Consider the following 21158-nt stretch of genomic DNA (forward strand, 5'->3'; position numbering starts at 1 on the left):
AGTTCAAGCTCCACACTGGGCATAGGGCCTACTTAAAAAAAAAAAAAAATAGTGGTGCTTGGGTGGCTCAGTCAGTTAAGCGTCCGATGCTTGATTTTGGTTCAGATCATGATCTCAGGGTTGTGAGATTGAGCCCCATGTCAGGCTCCATGCTCAGCGGGAGTCTTATTGAGATTCTTTCTCTCTCTGTCTCTCTAAAAGAAAGAAAGAAATCTTAAAAAAAAAAAAAAAAGAAAGAAATCTTAAAAAAATATGTACATATATAACGATATTATTTTGCCCATTTCACAAATGAAGAAACCAAGTCTTGGGAAATTCAGGTAAATTGTCCAAAGCATTATGGTTGGTAGGGAATAGTGAGAAAATTTAAATCTGAACTCTCCACATACACCTTATATTTTTTTGCTTATCTGCCTCTATTCATGCATTTTCCTTCATGTGAATTTCTGCAGTGTCTTCTACACATAACATTTGTGTATCAAAAACTTATTCATCCTCTAAGACCTCTTCTTTGAGGTCTCTCCTAAGGTCCCAACTAGTGGTACTTTGTCCTACATCTGCATAGTCACGCAATAATACAGACCTAGCATCAGTGATTGGTGAGCTCATCTCTGGTGCTGTGGGCTTGTGAGGACAGTGGCCACGTCTTAGTCATATTTTTATCCCCCTCCCCTGCACTGAACACAAATACTGGCACATTCTAGGTATTCAGTGTTGGAATGAATTGTCCCACAGATAAATAGAAAAGATGCAACACTAGTGTTGGGAAAATAATGGCAAAACATCCCTCCATTATAGTCTCTGTGTCTTCTCTGGAAATCATCGTGTTCTATCTAGCAATTGAGCAATTAAGTTATGACACAAAGGAGGAGAAGGTTTCTTACTGAAAGCTTGAGTTTTGACATTAAACATCTGGTTTGTGTAGTTTGTATGTCTGAGTAGCATAGAGGCTTTCTTAATCAGTAGACATGGTTACTGACCAGCTGATTTGTCTTAAGTCAGCACTGAGTTATTACCCAGTTCTTATTTCAGCCAGAGAATTATGTAGCAATGTTGGCAACAAAATGAACTCTTTTCTATGTCCGTGAGAAGAGCATTAACCAATACCTTCCCCTGTGTTCATCAGTTATGAAATATGGAGGTGTCCTCATTTAACACTGGAAAGCAGTCAAATTGATAGGACCCCGAAATTCCACTTCATATGAAATATATGAAAACACATGTCCACACAAAAACTTGTGCATTATTCATAGCAGCCAGAAAGTGGAAACAACCTGATGTCCATCAACTTATGAATGGGTGAACAAAACTGATATATCCATATAATTGAGTATTCAGCAATACACTTAGCAATCAAAAGGAATGAAATACTGACACATTCTCCAACATGGATGAACCACGAGAACATGCTAAGAAGCCAGACACAAAAGACCATGTATTATATAATTCCATTTATATGAAATGTTCAGCAGAAGCAAATCCATAGACACAGAAGGTAGTGTTGTCTGGGTCTGGAGGGGAAGGAAGTGGGGAGAGATGAGGAGTAACTGCCAAAGGGCACAGGGTTTCTTTGTGGGGTGATGAAAATGTTTTAAAGGTGATTGTGGTGATGATTGCACAATTTGGTGAATATACTGAAAGCCATTAAAAGGTACACTTCAAGCAAGTGAACTGTATGGTATGTGAGTGGTATCTCAATAAAGCTGTTATTTTAAGAAGTAGTCAAAATGATATCAAGGATTATTATGGGATGCGGAGATATGCTAGTCAGTGGCTACATAAGCTGCAAAAAATTCTGTTTGAAAGGGGAAATTCAACATTTGAAGAGACTCCTACCAAACTTTTTCTTTCTTGAAACAGATTACAAGGAAAAAGAAGAGATAAAAAAGAAAAAGGCATCTGGCTATTGGCTCAGTCCCCTGGTATATTTTACTTTAATCAAAGATTATGCTTTGGCGTAGCTCAGTCAGGAGATACATTTTCAAAAACAATTTTTTTCCTCTTTTATATATTGAAAAGGTAAAAATGAATAGTTTATCATTTGGGTAAGGGGGAAGGTTTATTTTTGGCTTCGATATTAATTTTGAAAGGCACCTAACACAAATGAGCATTTTTACCCAGCTGGATATATGTGCTTTCACACAAGCAGTTCTAAACTTATCTAGGCGCATTTAACAACGGGCTGTCCACCGAGACCATAAAAGGAGCAGCTGTAGTGTTAATGGCTATTACGCACTCCCAGCCAGCTGGGACTTGACAGAACGCTGGACCACAGAAACCCCGTAAGTGAGTAACATGGGAAAGAGTCTATAAATAGGAAGAATATCAGCTATTTGCCAAAACACACAGATTCTGGTGTGACCACACAGAAAGGAGGAGGAACGCCATCAGGATCTCTGACAAGCTGAATGATCCTTGGACACAAGGACAGCAATAAAGACATTATGTTCTCCTGAGCAGACGTTAGGGGCTAGCTTAAAGGTTCTCTCTGATTTTGGTTCCTTTTCATCTCCCCCGGAAGGGGAAAGTGGGGCCTGGGAACCCTGATTGCTTGAGAGTGAGAGGTAGGACTGCTGTTTTGCTGGGCTCCTCGTGTGCTTAAGAGCCAATGCACAGGAGTGGGTTTGGCTGGTTCTGGTTGGCGGGGACCGTCCACTTGTTCCAGAGGTGCCGAAAGAGTCTGAGGAGATTGGAGATCCCTCCTGACCACTGTGTGCTAGGCAGAGTGGTTTTGTCCTGCTCCACCATCCTGAGGATGGTTCATGTGGCCACCTGACTTTCTCTTAACAGCCCTACCCTTGAGCCCCACTGAAGTTCTCATCATTTCCTAACATATTTCATTTGATACTGTTGTGTTTGGTGCCTATTATTCCTTTTCGTCAGAATCTCCCTCTTTGTCTGAAACCTTTTACTCATCCTTTTAATTTTACCTTTTCTGTGAAGCGCCTGCCCCCAGCTGCCCCAGGCAAAATTGGTCATTCCTGTCCCTATTGTCCGAAAGCCATCTCCATCACAGCCTGGAAACCGTGCATGGCTGTCCCTCTCCAGACAGTGAGTATCTCAGATAAAAGGATTACAACTTCTATTTTTAAATCACTATCACTTGGCATATCTGGCATATATAAGTACTTAGTAAATGTTTGTTGAATTCCACTAGATTGAGATCTCGATATGTTGCCTGAAAATATAGAGATGAGGAAGTCAGCTGCCTGGTCCAGAAAAAGCAACAAGTGTGTGTGTGCATGTGTGTGTGTGTGAGAGAGAGAGAGAGAGAGAGATTAATATTAAGTAAGAAACTATTAAACTGACCAGAGAAAGCCAAAGGACCGACTGTCTCTAATGGAGGTATTCCAGGCTTGACCAAGGGGAGAAAAATGTGTTGACATCATACTCTAGTGGGTGTATTAGTTTGCTCTGCTCCCATAACGAAGTATTTACTGAGTGGCTTCGACAGAATTTTCTCATGATCCTGGAGGCTAGAAGTCTGCAATCCAGGTGTCAGCAGGGTTGTTTCTTCTGAGGCTTCTCTTCTTGGCTCCTTGGAGATGGCCATTGTCTCCGTCCATCTCCACATGGTCTTTCCTGTGTGCATCTGTGTCCCACTCTCTTCTTATAGGGACACCAATCATGTTGGATTAGGACCCATCCTAGTGACCTCATTTAACCTTAATTAAGCATCTCCAAATACAGTCACTTCCTGAGGTACTGAGCATTAGGTCTTCAACATAGGAATTTTGAGGAGATGCGATTCAGTCCATAACAGTGGATAACTACCTATTTTGCCTGAGGTTAAGGCTTGTCTTATACATCAGTTCTGCACTAATCCTCTTTGAACTGATCTTCACATCTAAGCAATGTTGACAGAGCCCCTTTAAGCACACACGGAGATGGTAATTGAAACGGGCACATGTGGAGTGTGGATGTTAATGCAGATTCTCTGTCTTCCCAGTACAGCAGGGCTGCCAACACCTAGCCTGGGGGTCCTTTCCTAGGATGTCAAAAGGCCCACAGTCCCTGACTCTACACACACTGCAGCCTTCGTTCACAGACTACTTGTCTACCACAAATGAATGTGCCATTGGAAGTCTCTGTCCGCATTTGCTGTAGTTGCTCTCTGGTTAGTGCCAACCTAATACCAAACCCAAACCAGGTTAGGGCTCATGAATGAGGCTTGAGAGGAAAAGAAGACCAGCTTAGGCTTACACACGAGAACTGTGTCCGGCTGAAGAAACTCAGCCCCAATGCTGGACTGAAAGCGGGGCTGGTTGTATAGTGCATCATTCAAGGAGTCCCGCCTTTGAGTGCAGGTGTCCGTTTCAAAATAGTACAAAAGAATCATTACAACATTGGGAGACTGTTCAGAGCAGATTCCTCCTGGAAAGAGCAGTACTGGAGTAATTTCCTGAGATAAAATAAGTTTGGGTTTATAGGGCTGGCACTCCAGAGATGTTCTCTTCCTTCAGTTTAATATTTCTTCAAGTGAGGTCCCTGGGCACCATGTGAGGTGGACTCACATGGGTTGTTTTTTTGTTTGTTTTTTAGATTTTATTTATTCATTTGAGAGAGACAGAACAAGTCAAGAGGAGGGGCAGAGGGAGAGGGAGAAGTAGGCTCTCCACTGAGTGGGAGCCCAGGGGCTCGATCCCAGGACCCTGAGATCATGACCTGAGCCAGGGGCAGATGCTCACCCGACTGAGCCACCCAGGCGCCCCTCACACAGGGCTCTTAATAAAAATGTAAGTTCCTCTGTGCTACCTCATGCTGAGTCAGGATCTTTGGGTGAATCTAGGAATCTGAGTTTTAATCTTGCCTTGTGTAATTTTTATCCAAATTGACATGTGCACACCACTGTTTAGTAACCGCCTGGAAATGTAGGAGAGGCACTGCCAGGTGTGTGCTTCTGCCTGGACTGCAGCCTCGTGATCCATGCAGCCTTCCCATGGGCGTGGTTCACCGAGACCCAGATGGACGGACAGTCACCAAGTCCAGGTACCATGCATCCAGCTCCCAATTCATCCTCTCCAGGGCTCTGCCCACAACTCTAATTTCTTTCTCCTCCCTGTCCCTTTGTTATTTGAAGTCACAGCTTGGATCACCCCTAACTTAAAAAAAACATTTTCCAATCTTGTTATTACTCAATGTTGATGACGGTGTGGTTAGTAGAAGGGCACACTCACACCCAGATGCTGGTAGTGCAAACTGGTACAATCCATCTGAGGGCCTTCTAGCAATCTGCAGTGAGAAACTATGAATTCTATTTCCAGGAATGAACCCCAAGGGAAAGTGAGAGATCCTGGCAAAGGCTGATATTGAACAATATTCATCAGAGCCTTGTTTATAATACTGATAAATATTTAACAGATAGGGAACTTGTCAGAATCATAAAATTAAAATGTGAGGTAGTCATTAAAAATTCTGCTGTCACAAAACACCTACCAGGTTAAAAAGTACTTTTATCTATTTTTTTAAAAAGATGAAAGTCTCTCTATAGAATAATTCTAATGTTCTCCCCACCGATTTCTCAATTTCTATCTGCAGAGAAATAGATCTAGTGCTTAAAAATAATTATCTTTAGGTCAGGAGCTTCCACAGGCAGGGAAAAGAGCAGGAACCCCAAGGATGATGTAACCTAAATCTTCAGCAAACTCACATTAATTTATTGCCTGAGATCAGCCTGCTAGAATGGATAGAAGTTTGGCTTTGTGGTCAGATGGAAGTCGGAAATTAGAAACCGAAACACGTACGGCAGTGGCTTTCAAACCTCAGCATGTAAAAGGATCATTTGGGGAGCTGGCTAAAATGCAGGTTCCTTGGCCCCACTTCTAGAAATTTCTATGTAAGAGATGGGGCTTAATAACTTCATTTTAGTAATCCCCCAATGTAGTTTTGTTGCAGGGGACCAGAGGGTAGTAGCATCTGGGGGGAGGGGGTAGTACAAGCTGGAGAGAGAACCCAAGGTGAGATCTAGGGAAGCGAAGGGCCCTGGGAAGCTAGGGGGAAGGGCAACAAAGGGGGTGTCAAACTTTAACATTGTTCCTGTATTTTCCATTATAAACTAGGACTATTTACTATAATACCAGGACTACTGAATAGTCTGAAAGCCCTTTGTAGGCTAAACTGGAGAACATGGCTATCATTTTAAACATGATTTTTCGGTGGAAAATATGTTTCAAGTTTTAAACAACTAACTCCCATCGGAACTTTTAGGATTCAATTTGTTCCTATACAGGCAACTATCTGTTACAGTTTCCATGCCATGAGAACCACCCCAACCCTGATATAACACTTTAGAGGTCCTTCAATTTTTCACATTGACTTTGGCTCATTTATCAAAATAGAAAGAAAAAAGATAAACCTAGTTTTGAGGGAAAAGGACAGATATCCACTATTAAATAGAAGATTACATCCAATCTCAAGTTAAAAGAAAAACAAATCAGCTTTTTGTCCTTATGTGCTTTACAAAGAGCTTTGGATTCTTAGCGTTCTGGGGGAGGGATAGCATGAGGAATAGGGGTAGAGCTTAAATGTTCTGTTCAGCATCCTTAGATTTAGTTTTGAATTTGGAACGGTCCCTTAAAATTCTATACATTTCAAATTCAACTACTCTGAAGAATAAATGCTTGAACAAATCTCTTTTGGCAAAGCATGGAGTAGGAAACCCTGAAGAGCACCAATGCTGAGTATGTACACAAATGCGCTGTTGTACATTTATAATTTGAAGATGATGATACGTTGTTTAAAAGGAAGTTCAGATGTGAGTCGGAACCAAGTTTGAAAGCGTTGTCAACAGGAGGTGAGCTGGGTTGGTGGTTGTTTCCATGTCTCTACTGGTTAGGTACAAACAGTGGCAAGATTAAAGAGGCTTCAAATAAATAAATAAGTAAACTCTCTCCTCACATTTTAACTCATTTGCAAAATGAATATAAAAGCCCAAATTAAAAGCCCCAAGAGCTGAGCTGGTTGGTCAGTGTGAGCTGCAAAGGACTGAGGGCGTTCGGACTAGATACGTGATGTTTCCGACTTGAATAATAAAAACCTTGGTTCAAACAGAGTCGTTTGCTGAAGCAGAAGAGGAAGCCTAGTGCCTTGCTTGCCTGGCCCCTCGGTCCCTTGACCACAAGGAATTAGACACTTACATCAGTCAGGAGTCTTCAGTTCCAAGCAACAAATTGGGCCAGTTTTCCGATTGCTGGGAAAGCTAATGAACTATGCTTCAGAAAAGCCTGGAACCTGGGAAGCTCCGGAGCTGTGGGTAGCCAGAACGCAAGGGCAGTCTCTTCAGGGATTGTCACCGGAACCAGACTTGTGCTCCTCAGCTCTGGTCGCCTTGCTTGGCTCACATGTCCATCCCTTGATCTAGAGGGGTGGGGACATCTTGAGGTAGCAGAAGAAGGGGGAAGTTGATCACAGGAAACTAAAACATGTGTCCCCTCCAACCCCAGGACCCAGGATTCTAGGACTCCTGTTATTATTACTCTTTCCATTTGCTCTCATCACAAGTAAAAATTTCTGTAACTATGCTTGTGGTGGATGTTAACTAGACTTATTATAGTGGCCATTTTGCAATACACACAAACACTGGATCATTATATTGTATACCTGAAACTTAACATAATGTTGTATGTCAAATAGGTCCCAATAAATAATGAAAAAAAAAAGAAAATGTTTTTTAAAATTAAACATCTGTACTAAGATACTGATTAAGATGGGAAAAAATTTGACCCGTCTTTCCCCTGCCAAAAAAAGAAAAAGAAAATTTCCTCTTGCAACAGCAAACCAAAGTGGCCCCAGCAAGCTAGCTGCAGGCTCTGTCTGAATTTTAAATTTTAATCTCAGAAAACAGTAGCACCAACATAGAAGTGAAAACGAAATTGGGAGGATAATAGCAATGTTTTTGCAATTGCTTGTTTATTCAACACGTGTTAAGGGCTTAGATTTTTTGGTCAGATTATCTTGAATTTGTGTGACACTAGGTGCATTTCTTAATCTTCCCAGTTTCCTCACCTGTAAAAATGGGAGCCATAGGGTTTTTATTGGGTCGTTTTATGGGAAATGCTTTTTACAGTGCCTTGCCTTCTTAAACGGGAGTTCTTGTTATCTCAAATGTTAATCATGAATATTTATAGTCACATTTTAACAAGTTCATTTTCATAAGTTCATTAAAGCTTGGAGACAGAATGAACAGATAGATATCCTCGGATTCTTAACAACCAAGCCCAGGGGACTTAACAAAGTGAATGGTGGTAATTCACCGAAGCTGCAGATCTGTGTTCTGTGAACCAAAGACACAGTCACTTGTGTCCAGGTACATAGCTGGTATTTATATTTGCCAGTAGCTGGGGCAACGCTGTAGAAAGAATATTACACATGCTTACTTCAAAAATTTACCCTGACTTTTTCTGGAACAGTTTCCTGCCTAGTGACTTCCTCATAATGGCACGGAGTCCGTGTTTCTGGAGGCTTGTGATGTAATCACAATCGGTACATCCTCCACCCTTTGGCAAACAGGAGCAGTTGCTGTGACTCTTGGTTTCATCATCGTGATGACTCAAGTACAGATGAGGTTCAGGCCAGCAGTGTGGACCGGGAATTATGAAACCCAGGCTTCCGGAAGGAACTCACTAAAGGATTTTAAAACAAAGAGGGACTGAAGTCTGGAGAGAGAATTCCACTCACTTAGTTTATCTTAAGCACCTTGTTAGGAATGGGAAATGGGGAAAGGAACTGCTTCTAATGCAGATTTGCAAATTATCCTGGTGTGACCAGAGTTATGTCTGAGAGGGAAAGATTTCTGCCCCTCCATTGACAGAACACACTTCCTTCCTTTGGAGCTTGGGAGCTGCAAATGCCAGAGTTCCAAAACTCGATGCCAATTCTCCAGAACGTCCCCCTGTCTTATTATTTCTAAAACCAATGAACCCAAAGCATTTGTTTACCTTTTGATTCATCACCACACTGCTCACTGGCACTCTTAGAAGAAAAGGGTGATTCAGCACTTCTAGACTCTACCTGGGGAGACACGTAAACACATGAAATACTAAGACCAAGTAGAAAGCAGTGTGACATGCTCGCTCATGTTTGTGGCTCACAGGCTGGTGGGGCTGGACAGCTTTGTGAACTCGGATGCACACTTGGCAAAACCCCTTGCTCAGCTGGAGGAGATTTCAATCAACAAGCTTATCTCTGCTTAACGGAACAGCGCCCACATTTTTTACCAGATCATGTTTGAAGGAACAGGCAACTTGTTGAAATCATTTCGGATGCAGGAAATCCTGTGTTTACTACCTAGGAAATACTACATAAAGATTTGGATTTTTCCCCCCTTGTAATGCTCTTTCCAATTGAAATTCAGCAACAGAGCCACTGCTGATAAGAAGAACATTGGCCAGGAAATGACAATATGGTGATAGCCAATTGTACACAATAGGCCTTACCTCTTTGTTCCCATCCTGGTTCTCAAAATTGCTTGATAGAATCACTTCCTTCGGGGAGTCCAGTCACTCACAGGTTCATGTCTCTTGAGTGCTGATGCCTTTAGAGAGGCATTGAAAGCTCCCTGTAAATGTGTAAAAGGATGGATGAGGGAAATGCCTAGAAAACACTGGACTCATCTGTAAAGATGCTGGGGAATCATGTATAAGTGGGACAGGAAGATTCTTTAGGTCTCAGTTAACCTAACTAAGTCAACTAAATGGGCGTGAAGTAGGCCCCTTTTGAAGTCACCAGCTTAAACAATAATATCTCTACTTGTGACTTAAGAGCTTCCTCTAGTCAAAAGACCAGGGGGACAAAATCTGATGGACATTACACAACATGATGAAAATAGGAAGTCATATATTTAAAGGAAAGAGACATCAATAGAAGATGTTGATGGAGCACTAGAAGAAGGGTGAGCAGATGTGGAGCGTCGTTAGAATGTATCCAGCACTGTCCAAGAGTCACCAGTCTTAGAGAATTATTGACAAGGCTAGAATGGGCATGATTCCTCCTTCAATTTAACTTAGCTGTGAGATAGACCTGTACTTGTTTTTTTTCCTTTGTTTGATTTTGGTTGTTTTCTCATTTTTAAGTCAAACTTTTAGTTCATTTTTAGTCATTTCTCTTTTTAAGAAATGAAGGCATCAGCAAACATGCCTTTGCCTTTGAGTACAGTTTTTGCTATATTCTGTGTGTAGTGGCTATATTTTTATATGTAATGATGTTATATTCATAATTTTATGAATAAGACTTGACAGATTTAGCAAAAAAAAATAAGATCTCCAGTTAAATTTTTAATTTCAGAAAAACGTTAAATTTTTAGTGTATGTCCTAAATACTGTACAGAATGTACTTATACTAAAAAAAAAAATGATTTATTATCTGAAATTACAAGTTAACTGGGTGTCCTGTATTTTATCTGGCAACCCTTATTATAAATAGATCTTAGATGTAGTTTTAGTTCACTCTGACCCAATATTTTTTGGAGGATGTTCCTCTCAAATGAGTATGATGTTTTTTGCTTAAACTTTTATTGTTAAATTCTGTTCTTTTTGTGTATGTGTGGTTCATTTTTGGGAATGTAACCATAGGCAAGTGGGTCCCAACGAGGGACAATTTTGCTCCCCAGGGTCACATCTGACAAGGTCTGGAGACATTTTTGGTTGTCAGAACTCGGGGAGGTATGCTAATGGGTAGAGGGTAGTGATGCTGCTTAGTATCCTACAATGCACACAATAGCCCTCACAATAAAGAATTTTATTTAGCATAAAATATAACAGCTACTGTTGAGAAACACTACCATAAACATTTGAAAGAGGGGTTTATCATTTCAACTGTATCTTTGTTTAAAATACATCTATTGATCAATTTCATCAATTGCATTATTCACATCAACTCTGTTTGTATATTCGATTTGCCAGAGAAAGAGAGTGATCATTTATTGAGATCCTCCAGTATGTTAGAACTTGTTCCTGGTGCTGCAAATCTTCAGTGAACACCACAAACTTCTCTGACTTTATGGAGCTTTTATTTTACTGGGTTGGGTAAGATGAGGTGACATATTACACAAATGATTCACAAAATATATATAAGTCTTATGAAGAAAATAGAACAGAGAGTAGGGAAAGGTGCTGGGAAGGGTGTGAGTTGTAGTTGTAAAATGAGTGGCAAGGAAGTCATTACCGAGAAGGTTATGTTGGAAGAAAGGTGGGGAGGAGGTGACAGCGAAAGTGATGTCATAGCTAAGGATAGAGTGGTTTAGGCAAAGGAAACAGAAATGCGAAGGCTCTGCTGTAGGCCCCTGCTTGGTATGATCAAGGAAGAAGAGGAAGCCAGTGCGGCTGGAGCAAAGGGAGGAAGAGGGAAAGTAGTGAGGATGAGGTCAGAGGGGGAACGGTGCTGGCAAGTGTCCAGATCATTTAGGGTGTAGGAGGCCCTTGTGAGAACTGTCACGTTGACTTCTAAGTGAGATAGAAAGCCTCTGGAGAGTTTAAGTAGAGTGATAAGATTTTACATACATTTTGAAAGCATCACTTTGGCTGTTGTGTTGAAAACAGACCGTGGGGTGTGGGGAAGTGGGGGAAAGGCTGAAGCAAAGAGACCAGTTGGGAGACCATTGCCATAACCCAGAAGGGAGAGGATGGTGCTGTGTCCGGGATGGTGACAGCGGAGACTGTGAGAACGGATTGAATTCATCAGGCACACATACACACTGCTGGTGGGAATACAAAACGGTGCCATCCCTACAAGGGGAATTTAGCAATCTTGAACAAAATGACCTACGTGTCTATTCTTTGACCCAACGATCCCACTTCTAGGAATTTAGACTAGAAATAGAACTTCAACAACAAGAAAGATGCACAAGGTTATTCACTGCAACGACATATGTAATTGGAGAATACTGGGGTTGGTTGAATAAGCAGTGTTACCTGCAAACAATGCAGTAAAAAAAAAAAAAAGAGTGAGGTTGAAGATCTGTATGAATGGATAGGGAGGGTAATTTCCAGCAGGTATTACGTGTAAAAGACTCACTGTAAAAAAGCACATGTGGCATGCTATCTTTTGTGTAAAAGAAAAAAAAGGGAAAAATAAGTAAACACACATGTATCTGTTATTCATTACAAAAAAAACAAAGGAAAGGTAAACCAGAAAACACTAAAGTTGGATACATACAAGGAAGGGTAGGGATAGGGAGTGGGGTAAAAGGATACAGGAGGGTGACACTTCAGTGAATATACCTTTTCATATAGTTTTGGTTTTGAAATTGTTAGTAGCCTACACGTTCAAAAATAAATAAAAATTAAATAAGAATGAGGAGACAAAATCCAAGTAACACTGAAAGAAAATGGGCACAAACGAGTCAGAGTGTATTTAAAATGATTACTATAACCACACCAAAGGGAGAGAAAAAAAGAATGAACCCATCCATGTAACTTATGAACACAGTTTTTGGTCATACATCCTCAGTCTGGAACAGAGTAGGATGTGGGGAGGGGAAGCAGAAGAGGGCAGAATAGATTCTGTATCCTCTAGTAGGTTAGGTTTTTGTCGTGTTATGTAAGAAGCAATTTTGAAACAAACATTGTGTGCCTCTGGATGGGATTCTCTGATTGTGCCCATGCTGCATTCCAGCACACAACGGATAACCTCAACATAACAAAAAAGAAACTCAGACAAACACAATACAAAGGAAGTTCTAGTTAAAAAAAGGGGGGGGGGCTTGCATTCCTTGTCTTGTGGTACCCCTCCATCTTCAAAGCCGGCAATCACAGTACTCCAACCTCTGCCTCTGTCCTCACATCTCCTTCTCTGTCTCTGAGGTTCCTACCTCCCTCCTCAAAGGACGCTTGTAATTACACTGGGCCTGCCTGGCTGATCTGGCATAATCTATGTCAAAATCCTTACTTAATCACACCTGCAATGTCTTCTTTGCTGTGTAAGGGGACATGTTCACAGGTTCTGGGAATTAGGACATAGGACATTCTGCCTCCCAGAGGACTACTGTTTAAAACTGTCACTATCCCAGCACACGAAGATCAGAGAGTTTAAGAGTCTGGAAAATATGACAACTAAAGCACTATCTGATCTTGGACTAGATCCTTTTCTGGAGGGGAGAAAGGCTATCAAGGATATTCATTATTCTATCAACTGACAAAATTGGAACTTGGGTGGTTAGTTAGATGCAAATATCAATATAAAGTCATGAGGTCGGTCAATGTACTGAGGTTCTGTACAAGAGGTTTCCTACTCTTAGGAAAGGCACACTGGAATACTCAGGAATTTTAAGGGCCATGATGTAAGCAACTTGCTCTCAAATGGTTCAGAAAAAAACATTATCTGTACGCACACACACAAAGGGAGAACAAGAGAAATGATGAAGCGAACGGGGTAAAACGTTAACATTAAGTGAACCTGAGAAAAGGGCATAAAATATTCCTTGCGCTATTTTAATTTTTGCAATTTTTTTCTAAGTTTGAAATTATTTCCAAGTAAAAAGCTTTAAAAAAAATCATCTATCCAACCTGTCACTTAGTCCCAAACTTCTGAGTTTACAGGTTTGAAGGTCTCTAAGGATGGGTGAACTCATTATCGCAGGAGGCAGCAGCCTGATGGCCGGCAGCTCAAGGAGTTTGAAAGTTCTCTACAAGATGAGCTCTAGGGGAACCTGGGGGGCTAGATCAGTTAAGTGACAGGCTCTTGATCTCAGCTCAAGTCTTGATCTCAGGGTGGGACATTCAAGCCCTGCATTGGGCTCCACGTTTTTATAAAAAAAAAAAAAAAAATGACCTCAATTTGTTGGTGACTTTCACCAATTGGTTGTAGCCCTGCCAACTGGTGTAGGCAGAATAAGTCTTCGCCCTCTTCAGATACGAGGCCAGCTGCCCTGTCGCCTTAGTAATGGGTTTTGCAGGCTTCAAGTTTCTTGTCAGTGGATGCTTCTGAGTCAGTTTCTAAACCTCCTCACTGGGATGCATTTTCTTCTGTCGGAGTTGCTCTTACAAGGCAGTACCTGTTAGAACGCGGCATTCCGGCGGGGCCCATCCACTCACTTTGATTTGTTCCTTCCTCCTCTTCCAACCACACTCCTCCTGGGTTACCACAACCTCTCCAGGGAAAAGCCCCGTTGATGATATACATTGATTTTCTGACTAAATAATGCACGTAAGTGGTGTTGGTGCAGACCCGGTGGGACTCTAGGGATCAGTGTTACCACAGTTACCTGGTAAAACAAAAGGAAGCCCTCACGTGAGCTTCTTCGCTGCTGACATGGAATCCGCCCTCAGCCATTGACCTTCCACCTTTTCCTTCCACGCAGCCAGGGCAGAGGCTCTGCTTTTGGCTGTGGCTGGGGAACTGTGCAATTAGGAGAAGTGGGTTTAATTTCAGCGAGGGAGTTGGCTGCCACGATTCCCTAGCTCCCAGGGACTTCGGGCCTCAGAGGCAGGACTACAACATCCTGCAGCGGAACTTTTGGAACTTCCCAAAAAAGGTGTTTGGGAGACGTGCCTAGGGTTACAGACAAACTCTGGAAGTGAGTTCTTAGGTTCTGGTGTTGCTCAGAAATCAGCGCAAGGGAACTTGGCAGTCGTCTTCTGCGGGGAATCCTTTAATGACTATAGGTAGTTTCAGGATTGTTCAGGCTCACCTTTGCCACATTCTTGTAGGAAAGTCCATGATGAGGGTCACCTTTGGCATGTTCTTTTGAAAGAAAGTCAATGCTAATTGCCCTCGAAGCATCATTTCCCCAGGTCATGTAAGAGAATCTCCTTTCCTACGTGCATTAATCCTTTAGCAGGGACCCCCACTCCTAACAACGCCTCTAGCAGACATTAGAAGTCCAACCTTTTAGTGTGAACTCACCAGCCATAAAAATGTCAGGTCACTAAACAGCTGTTGCTTTTCAGGGTGAAATATCTCATTCAAGGCAGTAGGAGAGCTGTTTTCTGCAAAAGGTGTTTTAAGAGAATTCTTAATAATGAAGTCTTTATTACGGTGGAGGTTGGAGGGAAGAAAGACCGAGAGAAAAAGGACAGGCTCTTCCTGTGAGCCTTCAGATGACAATCAACTTGCAGAAACTCAAACTGGAAATCCTAAAGGCTTATAATCTGAACTGCCTAAGTGTGAATTAGATTACTAGTGATTTTCTGACCCCCCACCTCCACTCCCCTGCTTTCTAAAGAGTTAAGGAATGGACAGCAAGATCCTTTGGGTGTAAGAGGTAATCAGGAGGTTTTAGAGACAGGGCTGAAGTCTCAAAGGGTACTGGTCTGAATGGAAGTCCAAGGAAGTGTGAGAAGCTACCCTGTTGGGCTTTACACATAGGGTGATACACACGGATGTGAATGAACTGGGGAAGTCAAAGGGCACAATAAATCATCAAAGGGAATTTAGCTAAGAGGATTATGTAAAAGGGAGTAAGGCAACTTGACTTAATTTGGTAGGGAAGTGTCTTGGCCATCCACACACAAGCTTTTCTCTTTTTAAGCAGCTGGTGGAGACACTTCCTTCTCTCCCCTGTGCCCGTCTTCCTGAGTTGCTGCTCAGCATTACAATCACTTCCTCTCCGGGCACCCCTTCCCATCCCAGGAAAGTCAGGGCAGTTCCTCTACACTGGAGGTGGGGGTAGGAGAATGGGGTGAGGACACTAACAAGAGATGCTTACCATCCCATGGTGGGGGGACTGCAGGTTCCTTTGCCATAGCAATGTCCCCACATGACCATAATGGGTATAAATGAAATGGGAGATGGTACCGAAGACCAATATAGAACTGTTTCTTCCTCCTTCCAGTAGAAGAAACTGTAGGCATAGAAGTATAAAAAACAAATACTTTATGTAAATGACATGAGAAAATTATACTTGGGGATCTCTCTTTTTCCCATGGGGGAAGAAAACTTTATCAAGGTTTGATAAAAATAAGGATCTCCTTTGTCAAAAACCCTTAGTGTGCAATCCTATGTTCATGTTGTTTGTTTGACACCATGGAAACATAGTTGATTGCAGTAGACAAAAGTATGTCAGGGAAAAGACCAAAGGTTAGATCGAGGTTTTCCCCCCAAGACCAGTGAAAAATAATTCTGATTGGTCTTTGCTATGAAAAACATGAAAATCCTTATAAACAGGAAACTCCTTCCTCCAGGGGTTCTAAACTTTCTCCAAGATAAAGAACTATAGATTTTAAGCCATCTCTTAATGGTAGACTCACCAGGTTTTTAGACTTCATTAGAGTTCATATTAACAGGGGCACAGGGATATAGAGACAAACCAATATATACACCACTTTGAAAAAATGGGCACCTAGCCCAACATAGTGATGGTCTATAAATGACTTGGATGCAAAAAACCCTAGAACCCTGACTTTAGATCTACACACAGTCCAGTGGTTCTTGAAGCTAGCTAGTGATCTGGAACTGAATGGTATCAAGTAGCTGTTAAACCTTGGGAGTTCTTATTTTAGGTTTACTACGTGGTAGGAAACAGCTGATGTTATTAAAAAAAAAAAAAAACCTACTCAGAAAACTCAGAACTTGATCTTTTGAATAACTGCGTTTAAACTAGTTTAATAAAGATTAACCTTTTGCGTCACATAAACCCATGTTACAGAAAAGGAGCAAAGTCCTGGAGGTTTCAAGTAGCTTCGTCCCTTTAACAGAAGTACATTTTCCCCCAGCAATGATTTTTTTAGGAGAAATTGAAGATGTAAAAGGAAATGTAATGATCTGAAAGTTTCATATTTTTCTCTACTTCTATCAATACTCCATGAGCAACTGAGGGTCTAGGTGGTTTTGTACACAGCTCCACACCCAAATGTACAAATTGGTAATTGTACGTTCAGTTTATGGGATGGAATAAAAAAACTGTCTACCATGCAGAAAGCTCTCTCCCATCTGAATGCCCTCCATAAGAGAAAAGTAGTCGTCTTTGAATACCAAGCAGTGCCCACGGACTAGATGAAATACAAGATAGTTGGCAATTTTAAGACCATCATGAGTCCATTCCAAAGATCAGAAGTGCTTAGGTCCTCTATCAGCCACCAGGACAATTTGTTTTTAGCTTGACTTCAAATTGGGTTGAGGATGGCCAGGCAGCCAAAGCAATGTGGGGCCAAGAAAAAGCCCCAATTTTCAGAGGATATAATACACATCCCTTGTTCTGCACAGGTGATACTTCTCATCTTGACCTATATCATAAATTAATTTTAAAAAAGGAAATGCTTCAAAATGTAAACAATTTTGATTCTCGAGACCAGACATTCTTATCACCAGTTGAATAATTTCACCAGTAGCCATGCTGAGAAACTGTAACTCTATGGAGTCATACAAAGAGGTTATAGAAAAGTGACAGAAAGAGGTAGCATATATCAGTCTGTGAACATACTGAATGCTACCATAGCAAAAAACTGTACAATTCTAGGTCCAGTATGTACAAGCTAAAAAATATGTATATATTCTTGACTTAGCAAACAATTGTCAATATTTAATAGTGCAAAGTACAAAGAAGTTTGATAATGCTGTTTTAATAACTCACAGAGAGCATATACATACACCCAATGAATTCGTCTCTTTATTGCATATTGCTTTCTAAAAAAAAAGTACAATCTCATAGCACATACAACATTTTTTTTCTTGGTACTATAACAACAGTCTTGCACCTAAAGACTAAGAGGTTCCAACTACTAAGCTAATAAGATACAAGACATGTAATTAAGTTTACAAATTATAATGCTTTCTTTTTGGCATTAATTTAAAAAAACAAACAAAAAACTTTAAAATACACACCCAAGAGAGAAAAGTGGCTACTTACACCAGCACCAATCTAAAAAGTAGATTTTTTTTTTCAACAATGGCACATGGAATTACCTGCACAAAGCTTTTGGGGAAAGAAACCAAAAATGGATATGGTAAGGCCTACCAGGATGGCCGTATCAAAATGAAGATGATTACAAAGGGCAAGAGGGACACACTACACAGGCTTGCTCCTTTATGTGACACTCCATCCACTTGTCCATTCCTTAAACTGTAAAACAAAGCCATTTTCAAAATACAGTTCCAAAATTGAGCCAGACCAAATTTCTCTTGCTATAAATAGAAAAGAAAATAGAGGCACTTTTGTTAAGGAATAGACACATCCACCATCATCTCCCATTCCTAATCTTCAAGCCTTTTGGAGCAAAGTCTCTGTCTGCACCTTTAACCCGGTGCATTTGCAGACCTTGGTTACTAGGGGCTGGGGAGCACAACCTCTGCTGTGAGTTTATGACCGCCTTATTAGCTAGAGTCATTTACTTCCATAAAATGGGTAGAAAGTCTCTAAGCTTGCAATGAGGGGGAAAAAATGTAAAACCACTGCTCTTGACAACTCTTAGAGCACTATTTCACAGCTTTCACATAGTGCAGAGACCTTGCCATCTGCACTAAGCATTATAGTTTATACAGATCATTTTTAAATAGCATGATTCCTGTACAGCACATATTGGTATTCTATTCACCCCTTTATCCCCATTAGAACATAAGCTCCTTGGGGGCAGGGACTTTGTCTTGCTTATTACTGTAGCCCTACTAAGCCTGGCACATAGTAGGTGTTTAATAAATATTTGTTAATTGACTGACTCAATTTAGTGAGTAAATAATGTTCTAGTGCAACAGGACAAACTACTCTCTCCACAGGAAACCCAACCACAACAGGATTGATAGAAAGAAAAGAGAGAATCTTAGCCCCCCTCCCCCACTACAAATAAATAAAGCAAAGCCAAAAAAAAAAAAAAAAGTAACAGTCCTCTTTATATATAATTTAAGGATATTAAGAGTTGGTAGGTTAATGGTAAGCATCTATATTTTATTTTCTAATGTTCATTGTTTTTATTCATTTCTCCCTGAGAGCTTTATCTTTTGGACTGAAATTTTACAGGTAGCTTTATTGACACACAATTTAAAATGACAACATATAAACAACAAACCACTTCAAACATACTTAGAGATAAATAGATCTTGGCATCTCTGTTGGTGTTGTTGACATTCTGTGCATTCACTAAGTGTCCTTTAGTCCAGACCCATATAGACAGAAGATGCAGCTTGTCCTACAAAATAGGAAAAAAAAAAAAAAAAAAAAGAAAAGAAAAGAAAAAAAAGGCACCCCATAAAAAATTTTAAATAATTTTTATCCCTTCAGAGAATCCCTCCTTTTAGGTCTTGGGTGGGAAATTTTTATTTTTAAAGTTTATATATCTCTATTGTTATAACAACAAGCACATTCTGGCAACCTTGTTCTTTAACAAGAGCATGAATTGCATTCAGATAAATAGTGTTCTTTTCAAAAGCAATGTAAAGAAATCTTCAAGAGCGCTTGGCAGAGAACTCGATGAAATTAGGGGAAAAAAAATCGATGCCCAAGTTTTAAATATATTAAAAAAAAAAAGTCTGATTGACATTCTACATAATTCAGATTGTGTGCAAGATGTTCTCAATAAACATTTACAGACTGCACCCCCACACCAATGTCGGAAATTCTAAGCTGGTCCTATCAGTCACTGATGGGCTACACCAGTGTCACATTGTCAACTATCAAAAACCATTTTAAATCTATATTTTTCCAACACCAGTTTCACCAGTGAAAATAATTTCAAAGTATACCAAGCTTGGAAACCATAAAATATTTCTCAAGCCTTCTTTTTTTTTTTGCTTTTGTTTTTCCTTTTTACTCTAGGGAATGTCTCTGTCATCTCTTTCAGGAGATAGCATTGTGCTTCTGAATAGCCGTGGTGTTCAGGGGAAGAAAATGAGCCATACTCATTATGAATGCATACACAAAGGGTTTCTGAGCACATACATTAACATAGATTTTTTTTTTTAACCATACATATAGGTCTCCAGACAACACTCAGACTTCTATATACATTTTTTTAATATATATGTACACATACATTTACATACACATACATTCACGCATTCACTCACAGATGAAGGAAGAAATTGCCACTGTTTGGATTGCAAGGCAGTGTAATGAAAAGTTCTAGTCACTTCAAAGGGCTGCTAATGAGCGTTCTAAAAAAGTATCCAAGGAAAATTAGAAATTAAGTTTTGTGACTGGTCTCTCTCGGCTGCTGTCCGTCATCTGGTTGGTAATACGCTTGCGATTCCGTTTCAGTTTAGAAAGGTCTTTGTCAAATACTTCTCCTGAGCGTAGAGCTGAAACCAGGTCATCGAACTCTCCACCCTCTTCACTATTCTCTTTTGCTTTCCTCATTTTACGTTCCCTTTCACGTTGTTCTTTGAGCTGCAAATAGAAAGCATCCTCTTACAGAAGTGTCAAAGTGTTGTTTTGTTTTCAGTGGAGATGAAGTCTTTGAAGTATGGCCATACTCCAGTCACATCAACCCATGTGCATCCAATAGCTGCTAAGCCACTCGGACCTCACAAGAGAGGGGGAACTGGGACTTGAGGTCTTATTGTAGAAGCAATGAATAATGAAGAAAGACGACCACTACTTTGTAATTAGACACTCACCATCTAGAATCTAGGTAAACCTCATGATATTCTAGTTAAAACAAGAGCAATCGAGGCAATTCCTGTTGCTACAATGGAACCAGGAAGTTATCACTGAACAGACCCCAAATACTGGTTTCTTTGATGGTACAGACAGACTAAAGCAAATGCTCATCGGGCCACTGTCCTCACATCAAAGGCTCAGCTTCTATCTCCTGTGGATGCCTGGAGCCTGCTACACACGAGTTTATGGAAAGCCAAATTATACACGTACATTATAGAAAATTTAGATAATTCATATAAATAAGAGTGGGAAAATCATCGTTAATCCTACTGTTAAGAGATAACCATTGTGAACGTGCTGGGGGTATACCCCACCACTATCATTTTCCTTATTAACACTTACCTTACCAAAAAAAAAAAAAGATTTCACATAGAAATAATTTTGTTAGCTTTCTTTTATTACTAAATATTCTTTGAAAACATGACTTTAAAGGACTGAATAAATATTCCATTATGTAGCTATTGTACCATTTGAAGCTAATGCCTGGTTGGTAAATGTTCAGGTTGTTTCCATGTGAGGGCTATTATAAAGACTGCTGTTCTCTTTGGGCAAACTTATGATTATTTCTTTAGAATAACTTCTAAGAAATGAAACTCCAGGTCAGAGGATGTAGAAATATATTTTTTCAGGCTTTGGA

The 21158-nt window shown here is 40.5% G+C and overlaps 1 protein-coding gene and 2 long non-coding RNA genes across 5 annotated transcripts in view; 1 reads left to right on the forward strand and 2 right to left on the reverse strand.

Moving 5' to 3' along the window:
• The first annotated feature begins 1885 nt into the window (after window positions 1-1885).
• LOC118002139 lies at window positions 1886-4926 on the forward strand. 2 transcript variants are annotated; one of them, XR_004676960.1, is made up of 4 exons: window positions 1886-1922; window positions 2166-2564; window positions 2944-3051; window positions 4857-4926. It is a non-coding gene; the product is annotated as an uncharacterized LOC118002139 (long non-coding RNA). The 2 variants fall into 2 exon arrangements; XR_004676959.1 differs by having other exon boundaries at window positions 1892-2564.
• A 389-nt stretch (window positions 4927-5315) lies between these two features.
• Window positions 5316-16025, reverse strand: LOC118002138. Its single transcript, XR_004676958.1, has 3 exons — window positions 14839-16025; window positions 8937-9556; window positions 5316-8621 (listed from the first exon to the last, which is right to left on the reverse strand). It is a non-coding gene; the product is annotated as an uncharacterized LOC118002138 (long non-coding RNA).
• Window positions 16026-17517: 1492 nt separating this feature from the next.
• The window catches only part of DAAM1 (dishevelled associated activator of morphogenesis 1), a 164581-nt gene continuing 160940 nt past the window's right edge, over window positions 17518-21158 (reverse strand). For both annotated transcript variants that reach the window (XM_034992415.1, XM_034992414.1), the window contains one exon: window positions 17518-20248. In XM_034992415.1, the coding sequence (XP_034848306.1) occupies window positions 20039-20248 (210 nt within the window). In that variant the 3' untranslated portion in view covers window positions 17518-20038. The remainder of the gene's footprint in view (window positions 20249-21158) is intronic.

The sequence above is a fragment of the Mirounga leonina genome, unplaced genomic scaffold (assembly GCF_011800145.1).
Source record: "Mirounga leonina isolate KUSES-001 unplaced genomic scaffold, KU_Mleo_1.0 Mir_82, whole genome shotgun sequence".
NCBI classification, from domain to species: Eukaryota; Metazoa; Chordata; class Mammalia; order Carnivora; family Phocidae; genus Mirounga; species Mirounga leonina.